At 39.4% G+C, this 23,745-nt stretch overlaps 2 protein-coding genes across 20 annotated transcripts in view; one reads left to right on the forward strand and one right to left on the reverse strand.

The window, feature by feature from the left end:
* LOC131941269 (twitchin) overlaps positions 1 to 23,745 on the forward strand; it is a 222,995-nt gene that overhangs the window by 75,986 nt on the left and 123,264 nt on the right. For 14 of the 18 annotated variants that reach the window (XM_059300409.1, XM_059300419.1, XM_059300416.1 and 11 more), the window contains 6 exons: positions 3,685 to 3,782; positions 5,015 to 5,107; positions 5,917 to 6,093; positions 7,566 to 7,669; positions 7,785 to 7,948; positions 8,065 to 8,204. In XM_059300409.1, the coding sequence (XP_059156392.1) occupies positions 3,685 to 3,782; positions 5,015 to 5,107; positions 5,917 to 6,093; positions 7,566 to 7,669; positions 7,785 to 7,948; positions 8,065 to 8,204 (776 nt within the window). The remainder of the gene's footprint in view (positions 1 to 3,684; positions 3,783 to 5,014; positions 5,108 to 5,916; positions 6,094 to 7,565; positions 7,670 to 7,784; positions 7,949 to 8,064; positions 8,205 to 23,745) is intronic. The other 4 variants (XM_059300413.1, XM_059300423.1, XM_059300424.1 and 1 more) reach the window with 4 other exon arrangements.
* Positions 10,438 to 22,133, reverse strand: LOC131941272 (uncharacterized). 2 transcript variants are annotated; one of them, XM_059300429.1, is made up of 5 exons: positions 21,993 to 22,133; positions 21,153 to 21,378; positions 20,061 to 20,300; positions 16,271 to 16,420; positions 10,438 to 12,951 (listed from the first exon to the last, which is right to left on the reverse strand). In XM_059300429.1, exons 2-5 carry the CDS (start codon positions 21,261 to 21,263, stop codon positions 11,125 to 11,127), a joined length of 2,328 nt encoding a protein of 775 aa, XP_059156412.1. In that variant the 5' UTR covers positions 21,264 to 21,378; positions 21,993 to 22,133; the 3' UTR covers positions 10,438 to 11,124. The 2 variants fall into 2 exon arrangements, with proteins under 2 accessions (XP_059156412.1, XP_059156413.1); XM_059300430.1 differs by lacking the exon at positions 21,993 to 22,133 and adding an exon at positions 21,607 to 21,658.

A 23,745-nucleotide genomic window follows, 5' to 3' on the forward strand; every position in this document is an offset into this window, starting at 1 on the left:
CAACTAAAATTCAACCTAAATTTTTATCGAAATGTTTTATCCTAATCTAGGATATTATCCCCCCCCCCTCCCCCACCAACTCCGATCCGGTCACTAGCCCCCAACTTAATTAACTCTTGTCAATTACCAGCATGTGTAATTACCAGTGGCATCGCTAGGTCGCGTGTCACCTGGTGCGGCACTTCATGTTGTCACCCCCCTGTTTAATTTATCTGTACATTTTGCAGTTGGTTTCACTCCTCACATCCCCCCCCCCCCCCGCGATAAAAGCTTTAAAACGCAAACGTTAACACAAAGATGCAAGCACCAACGCAATTACAAAAGCAAATACAAACGCAAACACGAACGCAAACAAAAACACAAACACGAACTTAAACGCAAACCTAAACGCAAAACAATAACGCAGAACATAAACACAAACTTAAATGCAAACATTAAAGCATAGTGCACAAAGTATAGCATTGATGGCCGAATCTCACCCTGCCTCAACTTAGTAAATGACTATAATACCCAATCTTATTCATAGTTTATCGCACTGTTTAAAACGAACGTAGTTGCCACGGGAAAGCCTGGGGTGCCAAAACAAGAGCCTGTGGGGACGCCGGAGGAAGCCCTGGATTCGATTTAGTTAAGGACTATAGTAACTCTTTTTATCCATTGTCTATCGCAGAGTTTAAAATGAACGTAGACGCAATAGCGCTCACGGGTTAGGACAGGGCGCCAAATCGAACCATGTCGGGGCGCCGTCGAAAGTGCCTGATTCAATGTAGTGAAGGACTCTAACACCCCCAGCTTGTCTGCAACCCGACAGATAGAAGCAAACAGAGAGGACATTAAGAACGGCTTTTAAACTGTTATTGATTAAAAACAATAATTAGTAAACAGTACGTTCAGTGTACAAAATAAATAAAAGGCACTATTTAAAACATCTGTTTTACCTATTACATTGCACTTCATGCTTCCATGCATATTATATAATTATTTTTTTTCCAACACCAAAACAAACAAATAAAAGGCACTTTTTCACCGATATAATGTTTTTTTTAAAGAGAAGTAATATTTTTTGTGATCTATCAAAGGAAGCAATAGACAATAAAAGAAGGAAGTGAAGTAATTTGTACACTTTTAAAAATTTTGCGAAGGATAATACTTATTCTTTGACTTTGTTTTTTCCACGTGACTTGAATTAAAATTATACATTTGGTAAATGAAATTTGTTTTACATAACCTAATATAATAAGCTTTTTAATTATTCATGTAGATAATAAACACTTTAGGTGTATTACACTTTTGCGATCAAGTCGAGTCTTTTTACTATATTCCTCTTTCGCAAAGGGTCAGTCCGCTGTGAAATACATACATACAGAGCCACAGAATCCATTTGAGTTTTATACACACACACACACACATATATATATATATATATATATATATATATATATATATATATATATATATGTGTGTGTGTGTGTGTGTGTGTGTGTGTGTGTGTAGCCTATTAATACAATAATATATAAGAAATCTTACGGGAGACTAAAGCTTTTATTAAGGAAATCAAGTTTGTTTCCTTTTCAGTGCATTTAAATGCTTTATGAGTATAAACTGTTTTCAATTTTGTTTTATAAATTATTTTATAAATTATTTGTAACAAACATAGATTAAATTGAAAATACAATGTATTTTTAAAATTAATTTCGGGTCCCTAACGATAGGACGAGCATCGTAAATCTTGAAAATCATATTCAGCTACCTCAGTGGCGTAGCTATTTTTTTGGGGGGGGGGGGGAGGCCGCCCCAGGCGCCAATCCTAAGCGGGTGCCAAAAGGGGTATAAAATAACAAAATAACATTTGGAAGCTTATTTTAAGCTGAAGTATTGAATTTTACTCAGTCAAAGTGTGGCACCAAAGTAAAAAAAAAACTAGTGTCCTTTTCAACTAGACGGTGTGGGGGAGGGGTGGTCGCTTTTTACAATAACATGAATAAATACAATATAAATTGGGGGGGGGGCGAATTTGATAGTTCGCCCCGGGCGCTGGGATGGGTCACTGGCGTGTTTGTTATTTGTCCAGAGGATTCTCTTGACTACAGTGTGTACTAATGTGTACTAGTGTGTACTTGTGTGTACTAGTGTGTACTAGTGTGTACTAGTGTGTACTAGTGTTTACTAGTGTGTACTAATGTGTACTAGTGTGTACAGTGTGTACAGTGTGTACTAATGTGTACTAGTGTGTACAGTGTGTACAGTGTGTACAGTGTGTACTAGTGTGTACAGTGTGTACAGTGTGTACAGTGTGTACAGTGTGTACAGTGTGTACTAGAATGTTTGATTGTAAACTCGGCCGGCTTCCAGCGCTGTTTAAAAGAAAGAAAAATAAAAAGTAAATTGAAACAAATATTTGACGGATTTTGTGGTCTGTTTCACCTACTGGGCTTCTGCGGTGCTGTAAAAAAGTTATCCCCGTGTAAGGTTTGCCATTATGTAGTAAAGCTTGTATCCAAATGTAAAGCTTGTATCCAAATGTAAAGCTTGTCCCAATGTAAAGCTTGTCCCAATGTAAAGCTTGTCCCAATGTAAAGCTTGTATCAATGTAAAGCTTGTCCCAATGTAAAGCTTGTCCCAATGTAAAGCTTGTCCTAATGTAAAGCTTGTCCCAATGTAAAGCTTGTATCAATGTAAAGCTTGTCCCAATGTAAAGCTTGTCCCAATGTAAAGCTTGTCCCAATGTAAAGCTTGTATCAATGTAAAGCTTGTATCAATGTAAAGCTTGTATCAATGTAAAGCTTGTCCCAATGTAAAGCTTGTCCCAATGTAAAGCTTGTCCCAATGTAAAGCTTGTATCAATGTAAAGCTTGTCCCAATGTAAAGCTTGTATCAAAGTAAAGCGTGTATCAATGTAAAGCTTGTATCAATGTAAAGCTTGTCCCAATGTAAAGCTTGTATCAAAGTAAAGCTTGTCCTAATGTAAAGCTTATCCCAATGTAAAGCTTGTATCAATGTAAAGCTTGTATCAATGTAAAGCGTGTATCAATGTAATGCTTGTCCCAATATAAAGCTTGTATCAATGTAAAGCTTGTATCAGTGTAAAGCTTGTATCAATGTAAAGCTTGTATCAATGTAAAGCTTGTCCCAATGTAAAGCTTGTATCAATGTAAAGCTTGTATCAATGTAAATCTGAGCATGATATGTTGCATCTTGAACTTAGATCTACGCGCCGTTGATTGTATAACTTACGTTTGAAGTAATACCTGACCATAATGACCTTAATGACCATAATGACCTCTTAATGGTAATAAAGGTCAATGACAATAACGACATCAGCTGTAGGAAGTGTTACCTTTAGAAATTTGTTTAATGATCATTAGCTGTAGGAAGTGTTACCTTTAGAAATTTGTTTAATGATCTTATCTGTATTAATTGTTAATGACTTTAGCACTATGAATGTGTTTAAACACACACACATGTATGATTGTGTCTAAACACACCTATATGATTGTGTTTAAACATACACCTGTATGATTGTGATAAAACACATACACCTGTGTGATTGTGATAAAACGCACAAACCTGTATGATTGTGATAAACCGCACACACCTGTATGATTGTGATAAAATACATACACCTGTATGATTGTGATAAAACACACACACCTGTATGAAAGCATGTGCCGTCTCGTGTTCCAGTGGACAAGAAAGGTCGGCGCCTGTCCCAGATCGAGGTGATGAAGATGAGTTTGAAGAAGATTGAAAAAGCTGAAGGGAGCGACTCGGACGACGAGAAGGTAGATAGAATTTTTTTTGGTACTAGATAGGTGTCAATGTTTAAACAAGTCAAATAAGTTGAACGTTTATCTAAACGACATGAGACATGTTAAAGCAGTGGTTCTTAATCTGGGTTCATTCGAACCCCAGGGGTTCGGTGTAACAATCTTTCCAGCGCCACCTATACAGGCGCGCGTTGATCGTGCTGTAACAAACACTTTGATCTGTATATCGTGACCCAGTAGTCGACACGTCATGATGGTACGTCGTGATGGTACGTCGTGTACTTTATTTTATACCTTCAAACTATGTTAGTGGTCGGACGAGTGTGTGCAATATGTGTTCACATGTATAAACGGAACTAGAGCCAGCGTACTAACTGCAAGATTGAACACAGTGATACAATCTTATTTTAATTAATGCTGTTCTTTGAACATAGTGATACAATCTTATTTTAATTAATGCTCTTCTTTGAACATAGTGATACAATCTTATTTTAATTAATGCTGTTCTTTGAACATAGTGATGCAGTGCTCATTTTATGCACCATTTTTGAATTTGAAAAGAAAAATAAATCCTACTTAATTTTTGTAATAAGAAGGGCTTTGTGAATGCGCATATGGTGGGGTTCTGTAGGTCCTGAAAGGTTATGAACCACTGAGTTAAAGTTTAACCTCAATAACTTAATGAATGCTGACCTAAATTACATGAGTTAAAGGTTGCTCTAAATTACATGAGTTAAAGGTTGCTCTAAATTACATGAGTTAAAGGTTGCTCTAAATTACATGAGTTAAAGGTTGCTCTAACTGACATAAATCAAGGTTTGTCATTGTCATTTACTTAAATAGCAAATTTGGGAGTTGACCACTAATTGGTGGGCCACTAATTGGTGGACCACTAATTGGTGAGCGATTGTTGGTGGACCACTAATTGGTGGGCCACTAATTGGTTGACCACTAATTGGTTTATCACTAATTAGTGGGCCACCATATGGTATCTAGAAGATCAGATAGTTCTACCTTGGGTTGAACTCATTTTCCCCCTAGGTCAGTCCACTAAATGGGGTCCACTAAATGTGGTCCACTAATTGGGGTCCACTAATTGGGGTCCACTAAATTTGGTCCACAAATTGGGGTCCACTAATTGGGGTCCACTAAATGGGTTCCACAAACTGGAGTCCACTAAATGAAGATGATTGTACCCTAAACCCTTACCCTGGCCAACCTGTTGATCTAAACCTGTTCACTTCTAGCAGCGCCCACTTAAGAAAGATGGCTCTCGGCGAGAGTCACGGACCCAGGAGTCAGAGAGTCAGGACGTAGTTGTAGACAAGCTAGACGACAAGGTTCTGACGCCGCCTGCAATAGAGTTTTTTGGTTGCTTGAGAAACTTTTCTTTTGGGTGTTGTAGCCGCTTGCTGCCCGGGGCAGCTCTAGTGCATGTGTCTATCGACCACCAACAGACTCTAGTACAGGCTCTCTCTCTCAGCGTTTAGCGAGTGTGGTCTCAACTTTTTTTCTCTCAGAGTAGCTCGATTTTTTTTTCATTTTAGTTTCCGCACTTTTTATGTAGATTTTTTTTCCAATTTTTGGATGCACATATATTTTGCTTTTATTTTTTCTGCTAATAATTTTAGCATTGCATGTAAACAGGTGATTTCTGTGATCAGGCCATTTGTCTGTCTTGGCCCAACAGTGGAATGGCCACTTGTCTGTCTTGGCCCAACAGTGGAATGGCCACTTGTCTTGGTTCTGAATTTTTGTGTTGTTCTGTCTACCAGGATCTGCTGCTTGTGTTTGTTCTAGCAGCTGCCAGGGTTGTCTACACCTGAAAACATTTTTTTCGTTTAATTATTTTTAATTTCACTGAGAGATAAATCGTCTTCTAATCAACTCTTGTCATTTGTGTACACCAAATGTGTACACCATATGATTCAAGTTTGCTCTGTGTACACCAAATGATTCAAGTTTGCTCTAACACTAAAATTTCAAAGATAATTATTGATGTTTAAAGACGGAGTGTTTCAGGTGATGTGTTTGTGCTCATTGTTCCACACGTGGGCTACATGTGGGCTACATGTGGGCTACACGTAGCCTGCATGTAGCCAATAAGCTGCTAAAGAAGAATGCTCTAATGCTCGTTGACTTGTGGCAGAAACCGGGCAGCCGACGTCAGTCTGTGGAGATGGAGACGCCTGTGCTGAAGGCCTCTGTGGACAAGCTGGAAGCCCTGGAACAATCTCGCCGCTCATCCATGCAGACCCGCAGGGCCTCGCTAATGGAGGTCATCCCCGACTGGCCGACGTTAATTCCACGAAAAGTCATCAAGGAGGTGAATGCCAGCTTCCAGCTTCCAGAGCTGCCTAACAAAATAACAGCTGTCAGAGCTGTGTAACCAAATAACAGCTTGATGGATGTCGTTGTGTAGCATCCACTCTAGTCATGTAACCATCTTGTAATAACATTGTAACCAGTTGTAACCAGTCGTAACCAGTTGTAACCAGTCGTAACCTGCCATCTCTTGTCTGACATAGTTTTTTGCAGCTAACTTTCAGACTTATTTGTATCAACTCTTGCTGTGTTAAACAGACAGTTGAATTACAGGTATGGGCAGGCCTGTGGCAGGTATGGGCAGGCCTGTGGCAGGTATGGGCAGGCCTGTGGCAGGTATGGGCAGGCCTGTGGCAGGTATGGGCAGGCCTGTGGCAGGTATGGGCAGGCCTGTGGCAGGTATGGGCAGGCCTGTAGCAGGTATGGACAGGCCTGTGGCAGGTATGGGCAGGCCTGTGGCAGGTATGGGCAGGCCTGTGGCAGGTATGGGCAGGCCTGTGGCAGGTATGGGCAGGCCTGTAGCAGGTATGGGCAGGCCTGTGGCAGGTATGGACAGGCCTGTGGCAGGTATGGGCATGCCTGTAGCAAGGTGCTTTGGTTTACAGAGAGAACTACGGATGAAGTAAATATTGTTGTACATGAAGACTGTCACTAGAACAATAAATACATAGTTCCCATGAGTGTCGATGTTGTATACTGTGCATGTTTTGAATGGCTTCCTCTTTCTCGTTTAACTTTTGTCGCACTTATGAAATGTTTTATTTAACAATTAAAACCACCTCTGTCAGTATGGGTGCATCTCATTTGCTTCAGAGAAATCTCGCACTTGATAGATTCTAGTTCTTTCTGTTTTGATCGTAAACACTCCCTTATGTTATTGGAAGTGAACAATCCTATAACAATGTTAAGGTAAATAAAAATTCCTATTTTAATGTTAAGGTAAATAAACATTCCCTTAATAAAGGTACGGTAAGTACGATTCCCTTGACAAACTTACTGTAACCACGATTCCCTTTACAAACTTACTGTAAATAAAATGTTCATTAACGAAGTTACTGTACCTAAACATTCCTTTAAATTTATGTAGACAGTTTCCTTAACAGTCTAAGCAAGTTACGGTATATAAAACTCCATTAACAAAGTTACTGTTCGTAAAATTTCATTAACAAAGTTATTGTACGTAAAATTCCTGTACAAAATTTAGCTGTACACGCCTGTTTTAAATAGGCTACATTGACTTTTTGTTTACTAATTATTTTTGTTGCTACTCATCCTAAGTTAAATAAATGAACAAAAAATAGTTATATTTTTAAAAAAGAGTATATTTTGATTGACATATGTGTGATGTTGATGTGTGATGTTGATTGATATATGTGTGATGTTGATGTGTGATGTTGATGTGTGATGTTGATAAGTGACCAGTGCTGGTAAGAAACGTTGCCAACAAGGTAGTAACTCCATTTTATTCTCTAGGAACCAGACAAGTTCAATGCCGAGATGGAGGACATCAAAACTTTAGAAGGAGTTCCCTCGGTCACATTTGTGGCCGAGTTCTGTAAACCTGATGCTAAAATCAAGTAAGTAGGTCATTTAGTTCTGGTGTTAAGGTCAAGTAAATTTTATCAAAATAACGATGGTGAGAACTACAGAAACATTCTCTCTTTCTTCAAAATTCGGAGTTTTTATTTTTAGATGGTTTAAAAACAAGCTGGAGATCTTCCACGGCCACAAGTACCATTTTGAATCGGACCACGACGACTACAAGCTGGTCATCATGAATGTCAAGTGTGAGGACGGCGGCAAGTACACTTGTCAGTGTAACGACATCAGCACGTCTGCTTGGCTCTATGTTGAAGGTACGGTCGTTTTAGCCAGGTCTACGTTAATATGTGATCTAAGTTTCTATCTTATGTATAAACACTTGTTTCTCTTGTAGCTAAATCTTATGTATAAACACTTGTTTCTGTTGTAGCTAAAGAGCCTGAATATTACTTCACCCAAAAGCTTCCCGAGACATACAAAGTGGAGCGCAAGAAGACAGGTCTCTTGGAATGTTTTGTGTCGGACCCAAGGGCAAGGGTCAAATGGTACCGCGGTGAGGAACAGATAGAGGTTAGTCAACATACAACATACACCATACAACATACAACATACAACATACAACATACAACATACAACATACAACATACACCATACAACATACAACATACAACATACAACATACAACATACAACATCAACATACAACATACAACATACAACATACAACATACAACATACAACATCAACATACAACATACAACATACAACATACAACATACAACATACACCATCAACATACTACATCAAACAACACTTGCTTGATTAAACAAATGTCTACTGCAGTTAAATGGAACACTCGTCAATGAGTAAATGTTTTGTCAATTATTTCACTTCTTTTTATTCTAATACACTAGCACACTATAATAGAAATATATGGAGATATCTGCCTTTTAGTATAAAGTCAATAATAATTTGACAAATATCATATTTAATGAATTTTTTTAAATGTTACCAAAAAATTAAACGAAAGTAACAAATTATATTAACATAAAAACTTTACGTACATTATTTTTATTATACTGCATTTTTACTTTCTTGTATACATGTGTATAGAGGAAGTATTGTAATCGTGTACAAAAATCTATGAAAAATTTTGACAGTTTTCATAGTTTTACACCTCTGTACTTCATCATATACGGAGTATAGGGAACTTATTTTAATCGGGAGAAAATTCTAAATCCAGATTTTTCCAAATGTCGGCGTTTTACGCGTAATCGAGCCGGAAAAGCTGGGTTTTGCAATTATTTCCTTATGTCTGTGTGTATGTCTGTAAACACGATAACCCGAGTACCGTTTGAGCTACGTCGAGGACATTGCATATATAGGTATTATATCAAAATTGTAGTTCTTTATTAAATTTTCCAATAACTTGAAGTGGGACTTATTCTAATTTCAGTTTTTCAAAAGCCTATAACTTGGGAATTGTTACAGATAGATAAACGAAATGTCACATATAACTAATAGATCTAATCTTCTACCTTCTGTCAAATTTTGAGTTATTTCCGTTTACCGGAAGTAATAATTTACGCTATTTTTCGATTTCTCAAAAAACGAAAATGAATTATAAAGTACTAATACATTCCGCACTATTATGCACATATTATTTGCAATTCACTTTGAGTGCAATCCTTTTTTTCCCACTAGATTCTATTCTATTTTAAAAGTTTAAGTAATTAAAAATTGATTACAAATCATGTCTATATCCCGCGTTGCCAACCCCCTTTATATTATATAAGAATAATCTGGAGAGTTCAGGGGAGATCACTCCCGGTTTATTTTCCATGTGCGAGTGAATGATTTTTATTTGCTGTGTTTGAATTTTGCGTTATTTTGCGATTGTTTGAATAAATCTACATAAGTACTAATTCCGCACTAAATGTATAATTTTCTGTGTGTGGGATATATGTGTATTTCCGGTCGTGGGGGGGGGGGGGGATATAAGCCCGTACAGCGGGTATTGTTCTGTTCAGTGGCGAAGGGAGGTGAGGGGCTTAGGGGAGGTTAGAACCTCCCATGGACTCCTCTGTAAACAAATTATTGTCATAATACTGCTGTAAATCATTGAAGTCTATTTCTCAATTAGTATAGATTCTATTTGTAGAATTGTATATATGTTTAGAACCGTCATCTAAAAAGTGATGCTGCGTTCTCTCCGTGTTATTATCACCCCCTCCCCCCCACCCCTCACCCCCTCACCTCACCACCAGAACGGGACAGGCCGTAATTGTGTAGAGCGACATTAATGTCACACCTAGATATACGCTGGGTGAGATAATAGACCTAAAGTGACCTTAAAGTTTGAAAAGCAACTATATTGCATACTCAAGTAATTATTGATCTATTTTGATATTTACAATAAAATGTGTAGACATATACTTATCTGCATTAAGAGAGTGATTATTTCCCCTAGTTCGCTTGTCTTAATTAATATTCTAGGAATCATTATGTCATATTGTTTTTTTTACAAGGATTACAAAAAAATATTGTGTTGCGTTCATTGTTTTTGGTTGTATTGGATGTAGGCCTATATTTTGTTTGTGTCAGTATGTGTGTATATGTATATATATATATATATATATATATATATATATATATATATATATATATATATATATATATATATATATATATATATATATATTATTTTATTCCTTTTGAGTTGGCCCCGGGCATCTAAATAGGTTTGCACGCCCCTGCTAAAAAAAAGACATAACACATATAAAACATCACTAACGGAGATTATATCAGTATAAAAAATTGTATTAATTGTTTTTAAAATTTAAACATTGATTTCGAACATACTGTTTTATTTTTACAATAACCAAATAGGTAGAAAAAATGAAATACAAACAAAATCAGTTTATAATTTTTAAGAAGCTGAAAAAAAGCGAAAATTTTCTTAACCTGTGGTGAGATTTAAATAATTTAACGAGTTGCTCAATCAAGACATTTTTGCATTGCATTTTAGCCACAATGGCTTGTAAAATCAAGGTTTTTAGATTAGTATATGTGTGTATATATGTATGTATATATATATATATATATATATATATATATATATATATATATATATATATATATATATATGGGAAAGATTTCAACCCCCCCCCCCTCCTCCTTGAGATGACCCTGATTACTCCACTGGCCTTGGACGAACAAAGAGACGGGCTAGAAGACAGGGTGGGTTCGCTCCACCTGTAGGGTTCCGGTTGATTGGCTTGTTGTGGTGGAGTTGTGGTGGAGTTGTGGTGGAGTTGTGGTGGAGTTAGTTTTCATGTTTGCTAGTTTAAATGTTATTTTATAGTTCATATGTTTGCTAGTTTAAATGTTTTGTTTAGTTTGAAAAACTGTGCATAAGATTGTGTTGGATGTAGTTTAAAACAGTGAATAGCTTGATATACAGATTGGTTTAGTCGGGTGGTGTAGGCTACTTAGTGATGGCTTGTTTTGGACTTGGCTGGTATTGTGTAATCATGACGCAGACAAAAGACCCACTCTTTAGTGGCGTCCTCAGGCTCGTTAACTTGAGAATACTTGTATGTGGGCGGGGCTACTTGAGAATTCTTGAATTTGGGCGGAGCTAGTTGAGAATTCTTGTATTTGGGCGGAGCTAGACGTTCTCTTCTACCCCGTACGTGTTTTCCCCCCGTCCCAGTTGTGTAAGCTTTTCGCATGTTGGTATTCTGATGGCGGTGGGCTTTAGCGCCATCTGCTGACATGTGCCGTGCGCCGTCTGCTGGTTTAAGGCCTTGTTTGGTTTTCTTCAATGAATTCATCCCCGCCCTTCTTGTCTGCTCTCGTCGCTCCCCTAGACTGCCCCCCTCTTCTGGCGCTAGTTCGTCTTTCCTATAGATAAATTTGTTGCCAATGTTCCCTTCATACACGACCATCCTTTCTTTAAGCCCAGTGTCCTGCACGGCCGGGTGGTGAGAGCTGCTGGCACCAAAGTACCACTGCAGAAAACTCCCCAGGGATGCCAGTGCGCCCTCTGGGATATTTCTCTCTCTCCATAAAGTCTCTTTGATCTGCTGCATCTTGGGCTGAGTCGGCAGTCGAAGTTTGCTCAGCCAATCGCCGTGCAGTATAAAAAATGATTTGTTTTGTTTTCTCGGGACGAGGAAGATGGAGGACTTGACGGAGAGCCGTGTGTCAAAGACTGGCAGACTCTCGGCCTCGTCCAGCGGCGTGCCGCAGATCAGGGGCAGGTAATCTTGGAAGGACAAGCCCGTCTTCATCTTGACCCGCATCAAGAACGTGGCCAGAGTCTCCTTGCTGTGAGCCAGCAGCTTGAAGATGACGTTCTGGTGGCCGTGGATAAATACTGGGTACTGTCTCAGGCTGAGCTCAATGGGGACCTTGTACTCCTCTATGACGTCAACAACTCTCTTAGAGTTGGCCAGGCGCACGCCGTCCACCATCAGGTCATACATGCTGGCGTTGGGCACGCCCACCCTCTCCAGGGTTTCCTTCACTGACTGGATGCTTCGACTGGGCGCCACCTTGAGCAGCTCGGTGACGCCCCGGGCGATCTTAAACTTGAGGGGGATGCCGTAGAGCAGGTCATCGTCCGTGCCGACAGCCGAGACGTCCAGACGGAAGGGTTGGCCGGTGCTGGACACGGGGCCGATGACGTCAGAGAAATCGATGCTTTGCCTGTTGGGTCGTGTCACCTTGATCAGGTTCACCGGGTAGCCCGTCATACCATGCAGCTTGAGCGCCACAGTTGACCATCGGTCAAACTTTGAAGCAAGCAAATGCTGCTGTCTACCACTGTCCAGTAGGATAGGGACTTTCTGTATAGCCATGTCATGCGCCAGCCCGATGGTCGAGATGGTCAGCAGGCTGTTGTCCTGCAGGTCGTAGAAGCCCAGGCAGTGGTCCCAGTCCAGGGCGCGTGAGCCGCAGTACAGGACCAGCGTGTGTTTGGGCAGGAATAGTTCGTACAGCCGGCCAACGTCCAGCACGTTCTGACTGACCGTGCGCCGCAGCACGCTGGCGATGATGGCGAACCCCGTGGTGCACGGGTCTACGTACAGGTGGTAGCGCTTGCCCCAGAAGGTCTCGACATGAACCAGCACGTCGTTCTTGAGCTGGAGCAGCACAAAAATGGTGCTGGAATGTGCCAGTCCGTACTCAAAAAGGTACCTGTCGTTCTGTAGGGGCCGGTCCTTGTACAAGAGGTCCATCCTGGTGGAGGGGTAGCCTCGCTCTGTCTGCAGACGTGACTTGAGCTCCTGCACGGACATTGTAATGTTCAACTGGGGAAACAGGTTGGCTCACATTATTACAGGTCATTACATCTAGCCTACACTACAGGGTCATTCCCTGCAGACTACATTACATGTAGCTTACATTACATATCATTACATGTAGCTTACATTACTGTTGTGAACACACGGAAACGCCTTTGACCCAGTGCGTCGCGCAACGAATACGACGAACAACCAGAAACGGGTAACAAAACAAGACTGAATCAAACAAAGGCTCGTTAACAATAAAAGACTAATTATATAGATCTATCCACTATCTACACCACAATGGCTATTGTAAATATAAATGCATTCGCTATTGCACAAACTTTGACTAAACTGAGGCTAACAGACAAGTTCTCACACACCTTATATACCCTTACAGAAAACAGATATAAATCAGACTGTCACAAGTCACAACACAAGGATTGAACAGGGACGAACGGGACAGGATACAAAGTATAAACAACATTCACCTCCCCCCTTCACTCATTCACTACAATTACATTTACATTATACGGGCTGATCCGCGTCGTAAGCATAGGCCGCTATTTAGTTGTTTTTTTTTTCTACTTTTCAGTAATTCATAATTTGTGAATTTGACGCTACCAATGCTGCGACTGAAAATATTTGGCTTTAAAACACTATCGGTCGCTCGAGAAGTCCCTCCAGCGTTTGGTTCGGGTCAACTGTATTGCAGCCTTCTGGTCTGAGGTTTTGCTTCTCATAATCCAGTCAACGATGCAAACACGATCATTGGAGAAAGATTATAGCCTTGTCGTAACCATGTGGATAAGCCAACCAGTTCACACAACCAGTTCACACAACCAGTTCATTCCTTTTGCCGTGTAAATCTCCGCTTCTTCTCTCATGAAATGGATGAAGCGTTTTCTTTCCACTATTGCACATTTTAGTGCGGTTAACAACTTAACCAACAACTTAACCTAGCGGTTAACAACTTAACCAACAACTTAACCTAGCGGTTAACAACTTAACCTACAACTTAGCCTCCAATACAAAGTTCCAAGGACTTCCTTCCTCTGTTGCTCCTGATATTTGCTAATGTTTTGTTATTTCTTCCAGCTTCTAATTTTAGTCGCGTATGTCACCCAGTCCTTGTGTTTATTGAATTTCTGATTTCTTTATTTTTTGAACTCCAATGCCTTTGAAAGAAATGTGTTTTTCTTGTCAAGTTCGTGACCTGTGTTTGTATCTACCACTTCTGCTTTCATTATGTGAGGAGGCTCAGAGCTCTTCTCTTGTGGTGGGCCCTTACATTTGTCTTATGGCCCTTACATTTGTCTTATGGTCCTTACATTTGTCTTATGGCCCTTACATTTGTCTTATGGCCCTTACATTTGTCTTATGGCCCTTACATTTGTCTTATGGCCCTTACATTTGTCTTATGGCCCTTACATTTGTCGTATGGCCCCTTAGCATTGAATCTTAAAGCTACCAGTAATAATGGGAGCCCATACCAACATTACAATGCTGCCTCTGGTATCCTACTGGGTATGCTCGTGTACCCCACCAGCCTTCACGTCCTGTCTCCTCATTGCCCGCACTACTTGGCTGGATTTACAGCCAATATCCTACAGAGTTCAGATTTTACGGGTCCTGGTTTTTGCTTTGACTGTAAGGGGTCATCCATAAATGACGTCACACTCGTAGGGGGGAGGGGGGGGGGTCCGTAATTTTGTGACGATGTGTGATGAGGGGGATGGGGGGGGGGGGGTCAGATGTTGCGACGTCACATTTTTGCATTATAAAAAAGCAATGTTAGAAAACGAATTTTAGACGTTATTTCGCGTTTTAGATAACTGTTTTAATAAATTGTAATAGTTTAGACAAGATTTTGGAAAAATATCAATGTTTTAAAAAAATTCAACTGCAATTTTGAGGGGGGTTGTAGGTTGAGGTGTGACGTCATTTTACGGGGGGGTCTGGCTTTTTGTGACGAAGTGTGACGGAGGGGAGGGGGGAGGTAAAAATCGTCAAAAAAAGCGTGACGTCATTTATGGATGACCCCTAACATACACCATAAGCTTTGACTGTAACACACACCATAAGCTTTGACTGTAACATACACCATAAGCTTTCGTTGGTTTAACGTTGGTGTAGCCTCTAGCAAAGATAGCTTTTATTGGGTAGGGTTGCTGCGCCCAACTCAAAGTGTCATCACATGTAGCCTACATCAAAGTGTCATCACATGTAGCCTACATCAAAGTGTCGTCACATGTAGCCTACATCAAAGTGTCATCACATGTAGCCTACATCAAAGTGTCGTCACATGTAGCCTACATCAAAGTGTCATCACATGTAGCCTACATCAAAGTGTCGTCACATGTAGCCTACATCAAAGTGTCGTCACATGTAGCCTACATCAAAGTGTCGTCACATGTAGCCTACATCAAAGTGTCGTCACATGTAGCCTACATCAAAGTGTCGTCACATGTAGCCTACATCAAAGTGTCGTCACATGTAGCCTACATCAAAGTGTCATCACATGTAGCCTACATCAAAGTGTCATCACATGTAGCCTACATCAAAGTGTCATCACATGTAGCCTACATCAATGTGTAATCACATGTAGCCTACATCAAAGTGTCGTCACATGTAGCCTACATCAAAGTGTCGTCACATGTAGCCTACATCAAAGTGTCGTCACATGTAGCCTACATCAAAGTGTCGTCACATGTAGCCTACATCAAAGTGTCGTCACATGTAGCCTACATCAAAGTGTCATCACATGTAGCCTACATCAAAGTGTCGTCACATGTAGCCTACATCAAAGTGTCATCACATGTAGCCTACATCAAAGTGTCGTCACATGTAGCCTACATCAAAGTGTCGTCACATGTAGCCTACATCAAAGTGTCGTCACATGTAGCCTACATCAAAGTGTCGTCACATGTAGCCTACATCAAAGTGTCGTCACATGTAGCCTACATCAAAGTGTCGTCACATGTAGCCTACATCAAAGTGTCATCACATGTAGCCTACATCAAAGTGTCATCACATGTAGCCTACATCAAAGTGTCATCACATGTAGCCTACATCAATGTGTAATCACATGTAGCCTACATCAAAGTGTCGTCACATGTAGCCTACATCAAAGTGTCGTCACATGTAGCCTACATCAAAGTGTCATCACATGTAGCCTACATCAAAGTGTCGTCACATGTAGCCTACATCAAAGTGTCGTCACATGTAGCCTACATCAAAGTGTCATCACATGTAGCCTACATCAAAGTGTAATCACATGTAGCCTACATCAATGTGTAATCACATGTAGCCTACATCAAATGAGACAGGTGATACCACTTACCACCAGATCTATTCTGTGCCCAAGTTGCTTGACTTCAATCGTGACCATGTAGTCGTAGAGAGGGGCGATGATGATAGCTGTCCCTGGCTTGACCAGAAAAACGCTCTCCATGTCCAGTGGCCGCTTGTGTCCCGGCAACAACACCATCATCTGGAGAGTACAGACACACATTTAGCTCACCACCACACAGGCTGGTAAAAAAGTAAAGTTTCCCTTTTCAAACCTGGCGGTCTATGGGGCAAGTGAAGTAGAGTTCACTTGTTTCTGTGACCTCGACATATGGAGAGATAGTGTGGTCAGCACTATGCCCAGCCGCCTTTACTTTCCCTAACTTGAGTTAGGTACCCATCAGAGCTGGGTGGACTCAGGGACGGTCTACTGATTGAACCCGGATTCGAACTCGATACTTTCGGGTTAGTAGTCCAGCTCTCTACCGCTAGACCACTCCGTCCCATAACACAGGTTGGGGGAGGGGGTAAATGAAGCACTACCGAGGCTTGGGGGACAGGGGAGGGAAGCCGGGGGAATCATCAAGCACAGGGTTCACACAACTAAAATTCGAGACATAATCCAGACCTTTTGGGAAAATTTCCAGACTTATACAGATACTAGCCGTCCCGGCCAGGCCTTGCATTGGCCTATGTGAAAAATCTATCTGTAAAGGACCGGGTTTAGGAAATATAGGCCTTTTAGTTTACTTTTCCAATTAAATGTCTATGTGCAAATATGACCATTTGAAAAAATAACACATAACCCTAAACCTAACTCTAAATCTGAACATAACCCTAACCACAACCAACCACAACCAAAACACAAACGTAAACACAAACGCAAACAAAAAAAAAACAAACAATACACAAAAACAAACGCAACGCTAACATAAACACAAACATAAACAAAACACAATCTAAAACACAAGAACAAACGCAAACATAACCGGAAAGAATAAGGCGAATGGAAACATAAACATAAAGGACATTTAAGAATGACGCCTTCCATCCAACCTGCTATTAATAAAAAATAATAATTAGTAAACTATATTCAGCGTATAAAAAAATTGAGGTAGTATTTAAATACCAGTTTTTACCTGTAACGTTGTCCCTTATGCTAATTTTAACATTTTTCTCAACATTAAAACAAACTTTAAAATCGTAATTTTTTTAATGTAACTTATATTATCTCTAGGAAAGTAACTGATATAAAGAGACGTAATGTGTATACTTTTTCAAACAAAATCAGGATTTCTGTAAAGTAATTAATTCAGCTTAATTCTTTATTCTGCACATTACGTCAATCAAAATGATAAGTTGTTAATGGAAAATTTAGTTTGAAAATAATTAATATTGAGTTTTTAAATCATCAAATTAGATTTTAGTACAAACTGAACACTTAAGAATATTACACAACAGCGATCACAGAGACAGATAGTATGGGTTATCTTTATATATTAGACGATTAGATGTTTTAGAGATTAAGTTACTAAATGGTGCAATTTTTAAAATTACAATTAAAATAATGATATTTAGTTTAGGCAATTGAGCTTATGTTTATATTGAATATTCTTTAACCAAAGTAACAGAAACAGCTACGGTTGCCTTCCCCACTCCACCCCCTTCCCACTCCACCCAAATTTTAAATAATTAATATAATTGATGAGCATGACGAAACTAGTTTGTTTCCAACATTATTAAACTTAATATGTTCTTGATCTAATTGCTTTGTTTTCAATTGAATTATTACCAAATGGTAGTCCAGAATTAAGCACACTTGTGAGAATTAATTTCTTTAAAACAATAAAGTCATTTATTTGGGTCAGCTCTTGCTGAGTATCCTTTATCCAAGGTCCCAGATCTAGTAACTAGGGAAAAAATGGCTACTTGACAAGAAAAAATATGAGCTCGGTATTTGATGCGCGCCGTATCCACAGAATTATTTGTGGTTATAGCTCAGTATCTTTCTCTGCAATTATTAATCGCAAGTATCCAACACCCCAAAGACACGGTGGAGGGGTCACTATGAGTTCACCGTAGTCTAGACATCAGTAGGCCTGTATAACACGTGCCAAGTACGTACTTGGGGTCACTGTGAGTTCGCACAAGTTTAGATATCAGTGAATGCAGTTACTAGGAGGGGCAGGTTAGTTTACCCCTATTCATCTTCATTTGCAACGAATTTTTTTTAAAAACCGTCTAACAGAAGGTGATCGCACAGAGAATTATCAATTCATCGTTAGTTGGAAACTGCGTGGAAACGTTTTGTTTTGAAAACTATATTCCAGACTTTTTAAAAATCCAAACCAAAAGTTAGTGACTTTCCAGACGTTTAAAGATTTTCTAAATTTCAAACTTTGCTCAGATTTACCAGACTGCACTACTGAAGCTGGGGGTGGAGGGGGAATATATCAAGCTATATTGAGGCTAAAGGGGGGTGTCAATCTAAACTGAGGCTGTACAGAATGGAGGCAAAAACTATAATTGAGCACCACTAAGCTCCCAACAATATGCGCACAAAATAAACGGCCTTATCCCCTCACTACTATATCCACATGCGCTTTTCTTTTTCTTTTTTTTTTATTCCATTGCGGCCACTGGGGATGAAAGAGCAAAACCTTTCCACATTCCGTCAGCCTCTGTTTTGGGCAGCTCTCTTCTTGTGCTAGGTATAGCCAAACCTTTCCATATTCCACCAGCCTCTGTTTTGGGCAGCTCTCTTCTTGTGCTAACCGTCCTTCTCTAGGAGTCCCTTAGCCGGGCTATCTTCTTCTTCCCTGGAGATTCCAGTCTACGGCTTGCCTCGCGATGTTATCCTCTACCCCTGTCTATTGACTATTGTTTGGTGTATTGCCACAGTCTCTATTGGGCATTTGGTCGGGCCATCTTAGCTTTTGTATCTGTCGTAAACATCTGTTTGTGGATGGCTGTAGCCTATCTGTAATTGCCTAGGTAACCATCAAGGTCTCAGAGCCATAAAGTAATACCGCGTTAAAATTTGTATTGAACAATTCCTATTTTTTTCTGGGGGGACAAGGCTGTAAATATTGGACACGGTGAGTAGAAGGCATAGCTGGCCTTGTTGATACGGCTATTTATGTCCTCGTCTGCTCCCCCATCCTTGCTGATTACACGTTTCTGGTATTTCTTCTCGTTTTAGTTGTATTTGCAGGTCCTGTTTGTTATTGATTCTGATAACCTCTATTTTATTTCTATTGATTTTTAGTCCAACTTTGGAGGCTTCTTTAGATAGTGGATTCAGTTTAGGTTGAGCTTGTTGTTGCTTGTGAGATAGTAGGCAGATGTCATCAGTTAAATCTTCCAGCTACACTGGATTCCTGTGTCATTACTTTCTCGTATCCAGAGTAGAGAGGAAATATTGTAATCGTGCACTATATTCACGTGAAATTTTGACAGTTTTCGCCGTTTTACACCCCAGTAGGCCTACTTCATCACATACGGAGTATAGGGGACTTACTTTAATCGGGCAAAAATTATAAACCCAGACATAAAAATTTCGGCGTTTTATGCGTATTCGAGTCGGAAAAACTGGGCTTTGCAATTCTGTCCGTGTCTGTGTGTGTGTGTGCGTGTCTGTAAACACGATAACGTGAGTACCGTTACAGATAGGTAGATGAAATTTTATATACAAGTATTATATCAAATTTGTAGTTCTTTAACAACTTTTCAGCGATTTCCGATAAACGGAAGTGGGACTTATTTTGTTTTTCAACAGCCGATAACTTGAGTACTGTTTGAGATAGATAAACGAAATGCCCCATATAAGTAAAAGATCTGACCTTGTCTACCGCCGTGTTGAACTCTAGGGTCGACCTGGCGAACGCCACAATGTTGACGAAGGTGTCGCCCTCTACTGGGGTGAAGAGCGAGACCATCTCAGGCGAGCGGTGGCTCCAGACTGCGAGCTGTTGGCCGTACACTCGCCCCAGGTCCAGCTCGCCATAGATGGCGTCATAGGGGTCCACGTCAGACTCGTCAAGAAAAGAATCGGCACTCTCCCTGTAGGTCGGCTGTAGACCCTGGCAATAACGTCGTGATATAATAAAATACTGTGGCTACTAGTTGTCGCTCAAAGTTTGTGTCCGACTATTGTGTCTAGCTTGTTTGTCCGACTATTGTGTCTAGCTTGTTTGTCCGACTATTGTGTCTAGCTTGTTTGTCCGACTATTGTGTCTAGCTTGTTTGTCCAACTATTGTGTCTAGCTTGTTTGTCCGACTATTGTGTCTAGCTTGTTTGTCCGACTATTGTGTCTAGCTTGTTTGTCCAACTATTGTGTCTAGCTTGTTTGTCCGACTATTGTGTCTAGCTTGTTTGTCCGACTATTGTGTCTAGCTTGTTTGTCCGACTATTGTGTCTAGCTTGTTTGTCCGACTATTGTGTCTAGCTTGTTTGTCCGACTATTGTGTCTAGCTTGTTTGTCCGACTATTGTGTCTAGCTTGTTTGTCCAACTATTGTGTCTAGCTTGTTTGTCCGACTATTGTGTCTAGCTTGTTTGTCCGACTATTGTGTCTAGCTTGTTTGTCCGACTATTGTGTCTAGCTTATTTGGACGACTATTGTGTCTAGCTTGTTTGTCCGACTATTGTGTCTAGCTTGTTTGTCCGACTATTGTGTCTAGCTTATTTGGACGACTATTGTGTCTAGCTTGTTTGTCCGACTATTGTGTCTAGCTTGTTTGTCCGACTATTGTGTCTAGCTTATTTGGACGACTATTGTGTCTAGCTTGTTTGTCCGACTATTGTGTCTAGCTTGTTTGTCCGACTATTGTGTCTAGCTTATTTGGACGACTATTGTGTCTAGCTTGTTTGTCCGACTATTGTGTCTAGCTTGTTTGTCCGACTATTGTGTCTAGCTTGTTTGGACGCCTTACCGATGCAGTATTAAACAGCCTCTCGCCCTGGTGTCCTACACCCCACCCCAGCACCTGATCCTGCTGTAGAAATGTCCCCATGTCGTCTTCAGTACACGACCAACACACCATCAGCACACCATCAACACACCATCAGCACACCATCAACACACCATCAACACATGACTGACACGCTGGTTGACATCAGATGACGTAGCCTACAAGTTTCAGTGAAACATTTCGGTTCCTTAAAAGAAAATGGAAAATGTTTTTGTATACGTTGGACCTGTCCGTTTTTATTGGGTCTACTCACATTAATACTGTTCAAAAATAAAAACTAAACACATACTCATATATATATATATATATATATACATATATACATATATACATATATACATACATACATACATACATACATACATACATACATACATACATACATAAATACATACACACATATGTAGAAATTTACCATCATCCAGAATGGAAAGAATAAACTTGGTGCTTATTTCTACTTACTTTCAAAAGTTAAATATCAGCTTAGTGGACCTATCATATTTTTACATTTAGAACGTACCAAAAAGTATAAAAAGTTGTATTTAAAAAGTTTGATATTTTGAAAATGTCAAGACAAAAACACACAATCTTTTGTTGAGAGTCCCTCTAAGCCTGGTTGTCCTGTATGTACGCGACTCCCTACACGTCCGCGTCAACTATGTCAGATTGTTTGTACATTTCAAATCTTGTTATGAAAACAGTTTGGTTTCATTTCAAGCTAGGCAAGTTAGGGACAACTTTCAGCTATGTATCATGTCGACATTCTAGAAGAAAAATCAAATTTAAAAAAAAGAAACCTACCTTCCAGTGGCACGACCCGGACTGACGTCATCCAACTTTCTCTATGTGTAGATAGTTGACACGATCGATTTTTCAAGACTTTCTTTGATTCAGTTATTGATCTACAGCCGTCTGTCTCAGCGAGCCGTGGCGTGACCTACTATTTCATATCGCTTCACCGCTGAGTGTGTGTGTGTGGGGGGGGGGGGGGGGTGGACTACACACATACCCCAGGTGTGAAGGTGTAGAATTGTTGACGAATCTCTCTGGGTGATTTTTCTTCGTTGTCTACTGGCGTAAGGGAAGGTGAAAAAATTGAAAGCTATGTCCACAGTAAATGGTGGTCTAATCACTGGTCGGTGTGGTCCTGTCAAATCCAGTCACTTTATATATATATATATATATATATATATATATATATATATATATATATATATATATATATATATATATATATATATATATATATATATATATATATATATATATATATATATATATATATATATATATGCAGTGGCGTCGCTAGGTCGAGTGTCACCTGGTGCTGCACCGTATGGTGTTAACCCACTCCCGTTAACCCACTCCCGTTAACCCACTCCCCTCCTTGCCTCTTTTTTCGTCTTTGTAAATTTTTCAGTTGGTAAAAAGCTTTTAAGTATCACATTTAATACTAATAATGTTTGCCTACAGTCGGTTGTTATTATGTTAATACAGCTGGGTAAAGCATTGTTTTCTCTAGAGTTTGCGTGTTTAAATCATGGTATAATCACCCACCCCTTGTCGGGATCACCACTATGTACTAAACTAAATTCTAATTAACCATAGAACTGGCAAAATACATATTTATTCTATACATCTTGCAATTTATTTCGTCTTAGTGTCACGCAGTGCGGTCCGCACCCCCCCCCCCCTCCCTGTTTATATGTAGATTTAGAGATTTATAGTTATCCTCCGTATACCCACAGGCCAGAATATTAGTAAAAGTATCCAATATATAATAAAGCGACTCACAATTTTATTTATAGTAATTTAAGTAGAAGTGTATTATTTTATATTTAAAGGAAATAATTTATTTTCTACTTTTAATGCATTATTACATAAAAGTTTGTTAAATGTTTAATGCATGTATAAAGAGCAACACTTTAATAACTAGCTTTTATTTAAATATTAACTTAAAAATGCATAAAAACCTTTTAATAACAAGCTTTTATGTAATCTATATACTACTAAAACTCAAGTTTGTTTACATGTTTGAATATTTATTTGTTTGTCTGATTTGGTACTGTAAGGAAACTGTTCTATATGGGGGGGGGGGGGGGTGGCTGTAAAATAGTATGTAGGTAGAGAACAATTTTTGATTTCAGATAGACTGTTAATCACACATTTATTTTAAGACGTTAATTAATTTATTGATTTATTCATAGGTAGATTAACCACATTAATTTTAAAGTTTTAGAACAATGGCTTAACTTTGACTGAATAGTGACGTTTGATAACTCATTTTTTTGTTTGTTTGTTTTTTTTATTTGTTATTGGGGAGAATCTGCATTATGTGTAGTGCTGTAAGATAGAATTTTGGGTGGTAAATATTGTTCTTTCTTAAACACAGTGTTAATTACAAACTAATTTAAAGCCGTTAATTTATTTATTTATTTATTCATTGCTAGATTAACCACATGAATTATAAAAGTTTAGAACAATGACTTTAGTAATATTAAAAATATTAAATTTAATTTTAAAATACAAACATGTCTGAGACTTGGCGGGGCAC

This window comes from Physella acuta, unplaced genomic scaffold (genome assembly GCF_028476545.2).
Source record: "Physella acuta isolate Inbredline_101_S28 unplaced genomic scaffold, ASM2847654v3 ptg000355l, whole genome shotgun sequence".
NCBI lineage: Eukaryota > Metazoa > Mollusca > Gastropoda > Physidae > Physella > Physella acuta.

What these genes read in the sequence shown, in the direction of transcription:
- LOC131941272 (XM_059300429.1), bottom strand. Translation starts at nt 21,263, where the DNA reads ATGGTGTGTTGGTCGTGTACTGAAGACGACATGGGGACATTTCTACAG. An exon ending in GGCTGTTTAATACTGCATCG is followed by an intron (nt 20,301 to 21,152) that starts GTAAGGCGTCCA and finishes CGTTATTGCCAG; the next exon opens with GGTCTACAGCCGACCTACAG. An exon ending in GGCACAGAATAGATCTGGTG is followed by an intron (nt 12,952 to 16,270) that starts GTAAGTGGTATC and finishes CTGTTTCCCCAG; the next exon opens with TTGAACATTACAATGTCCGT.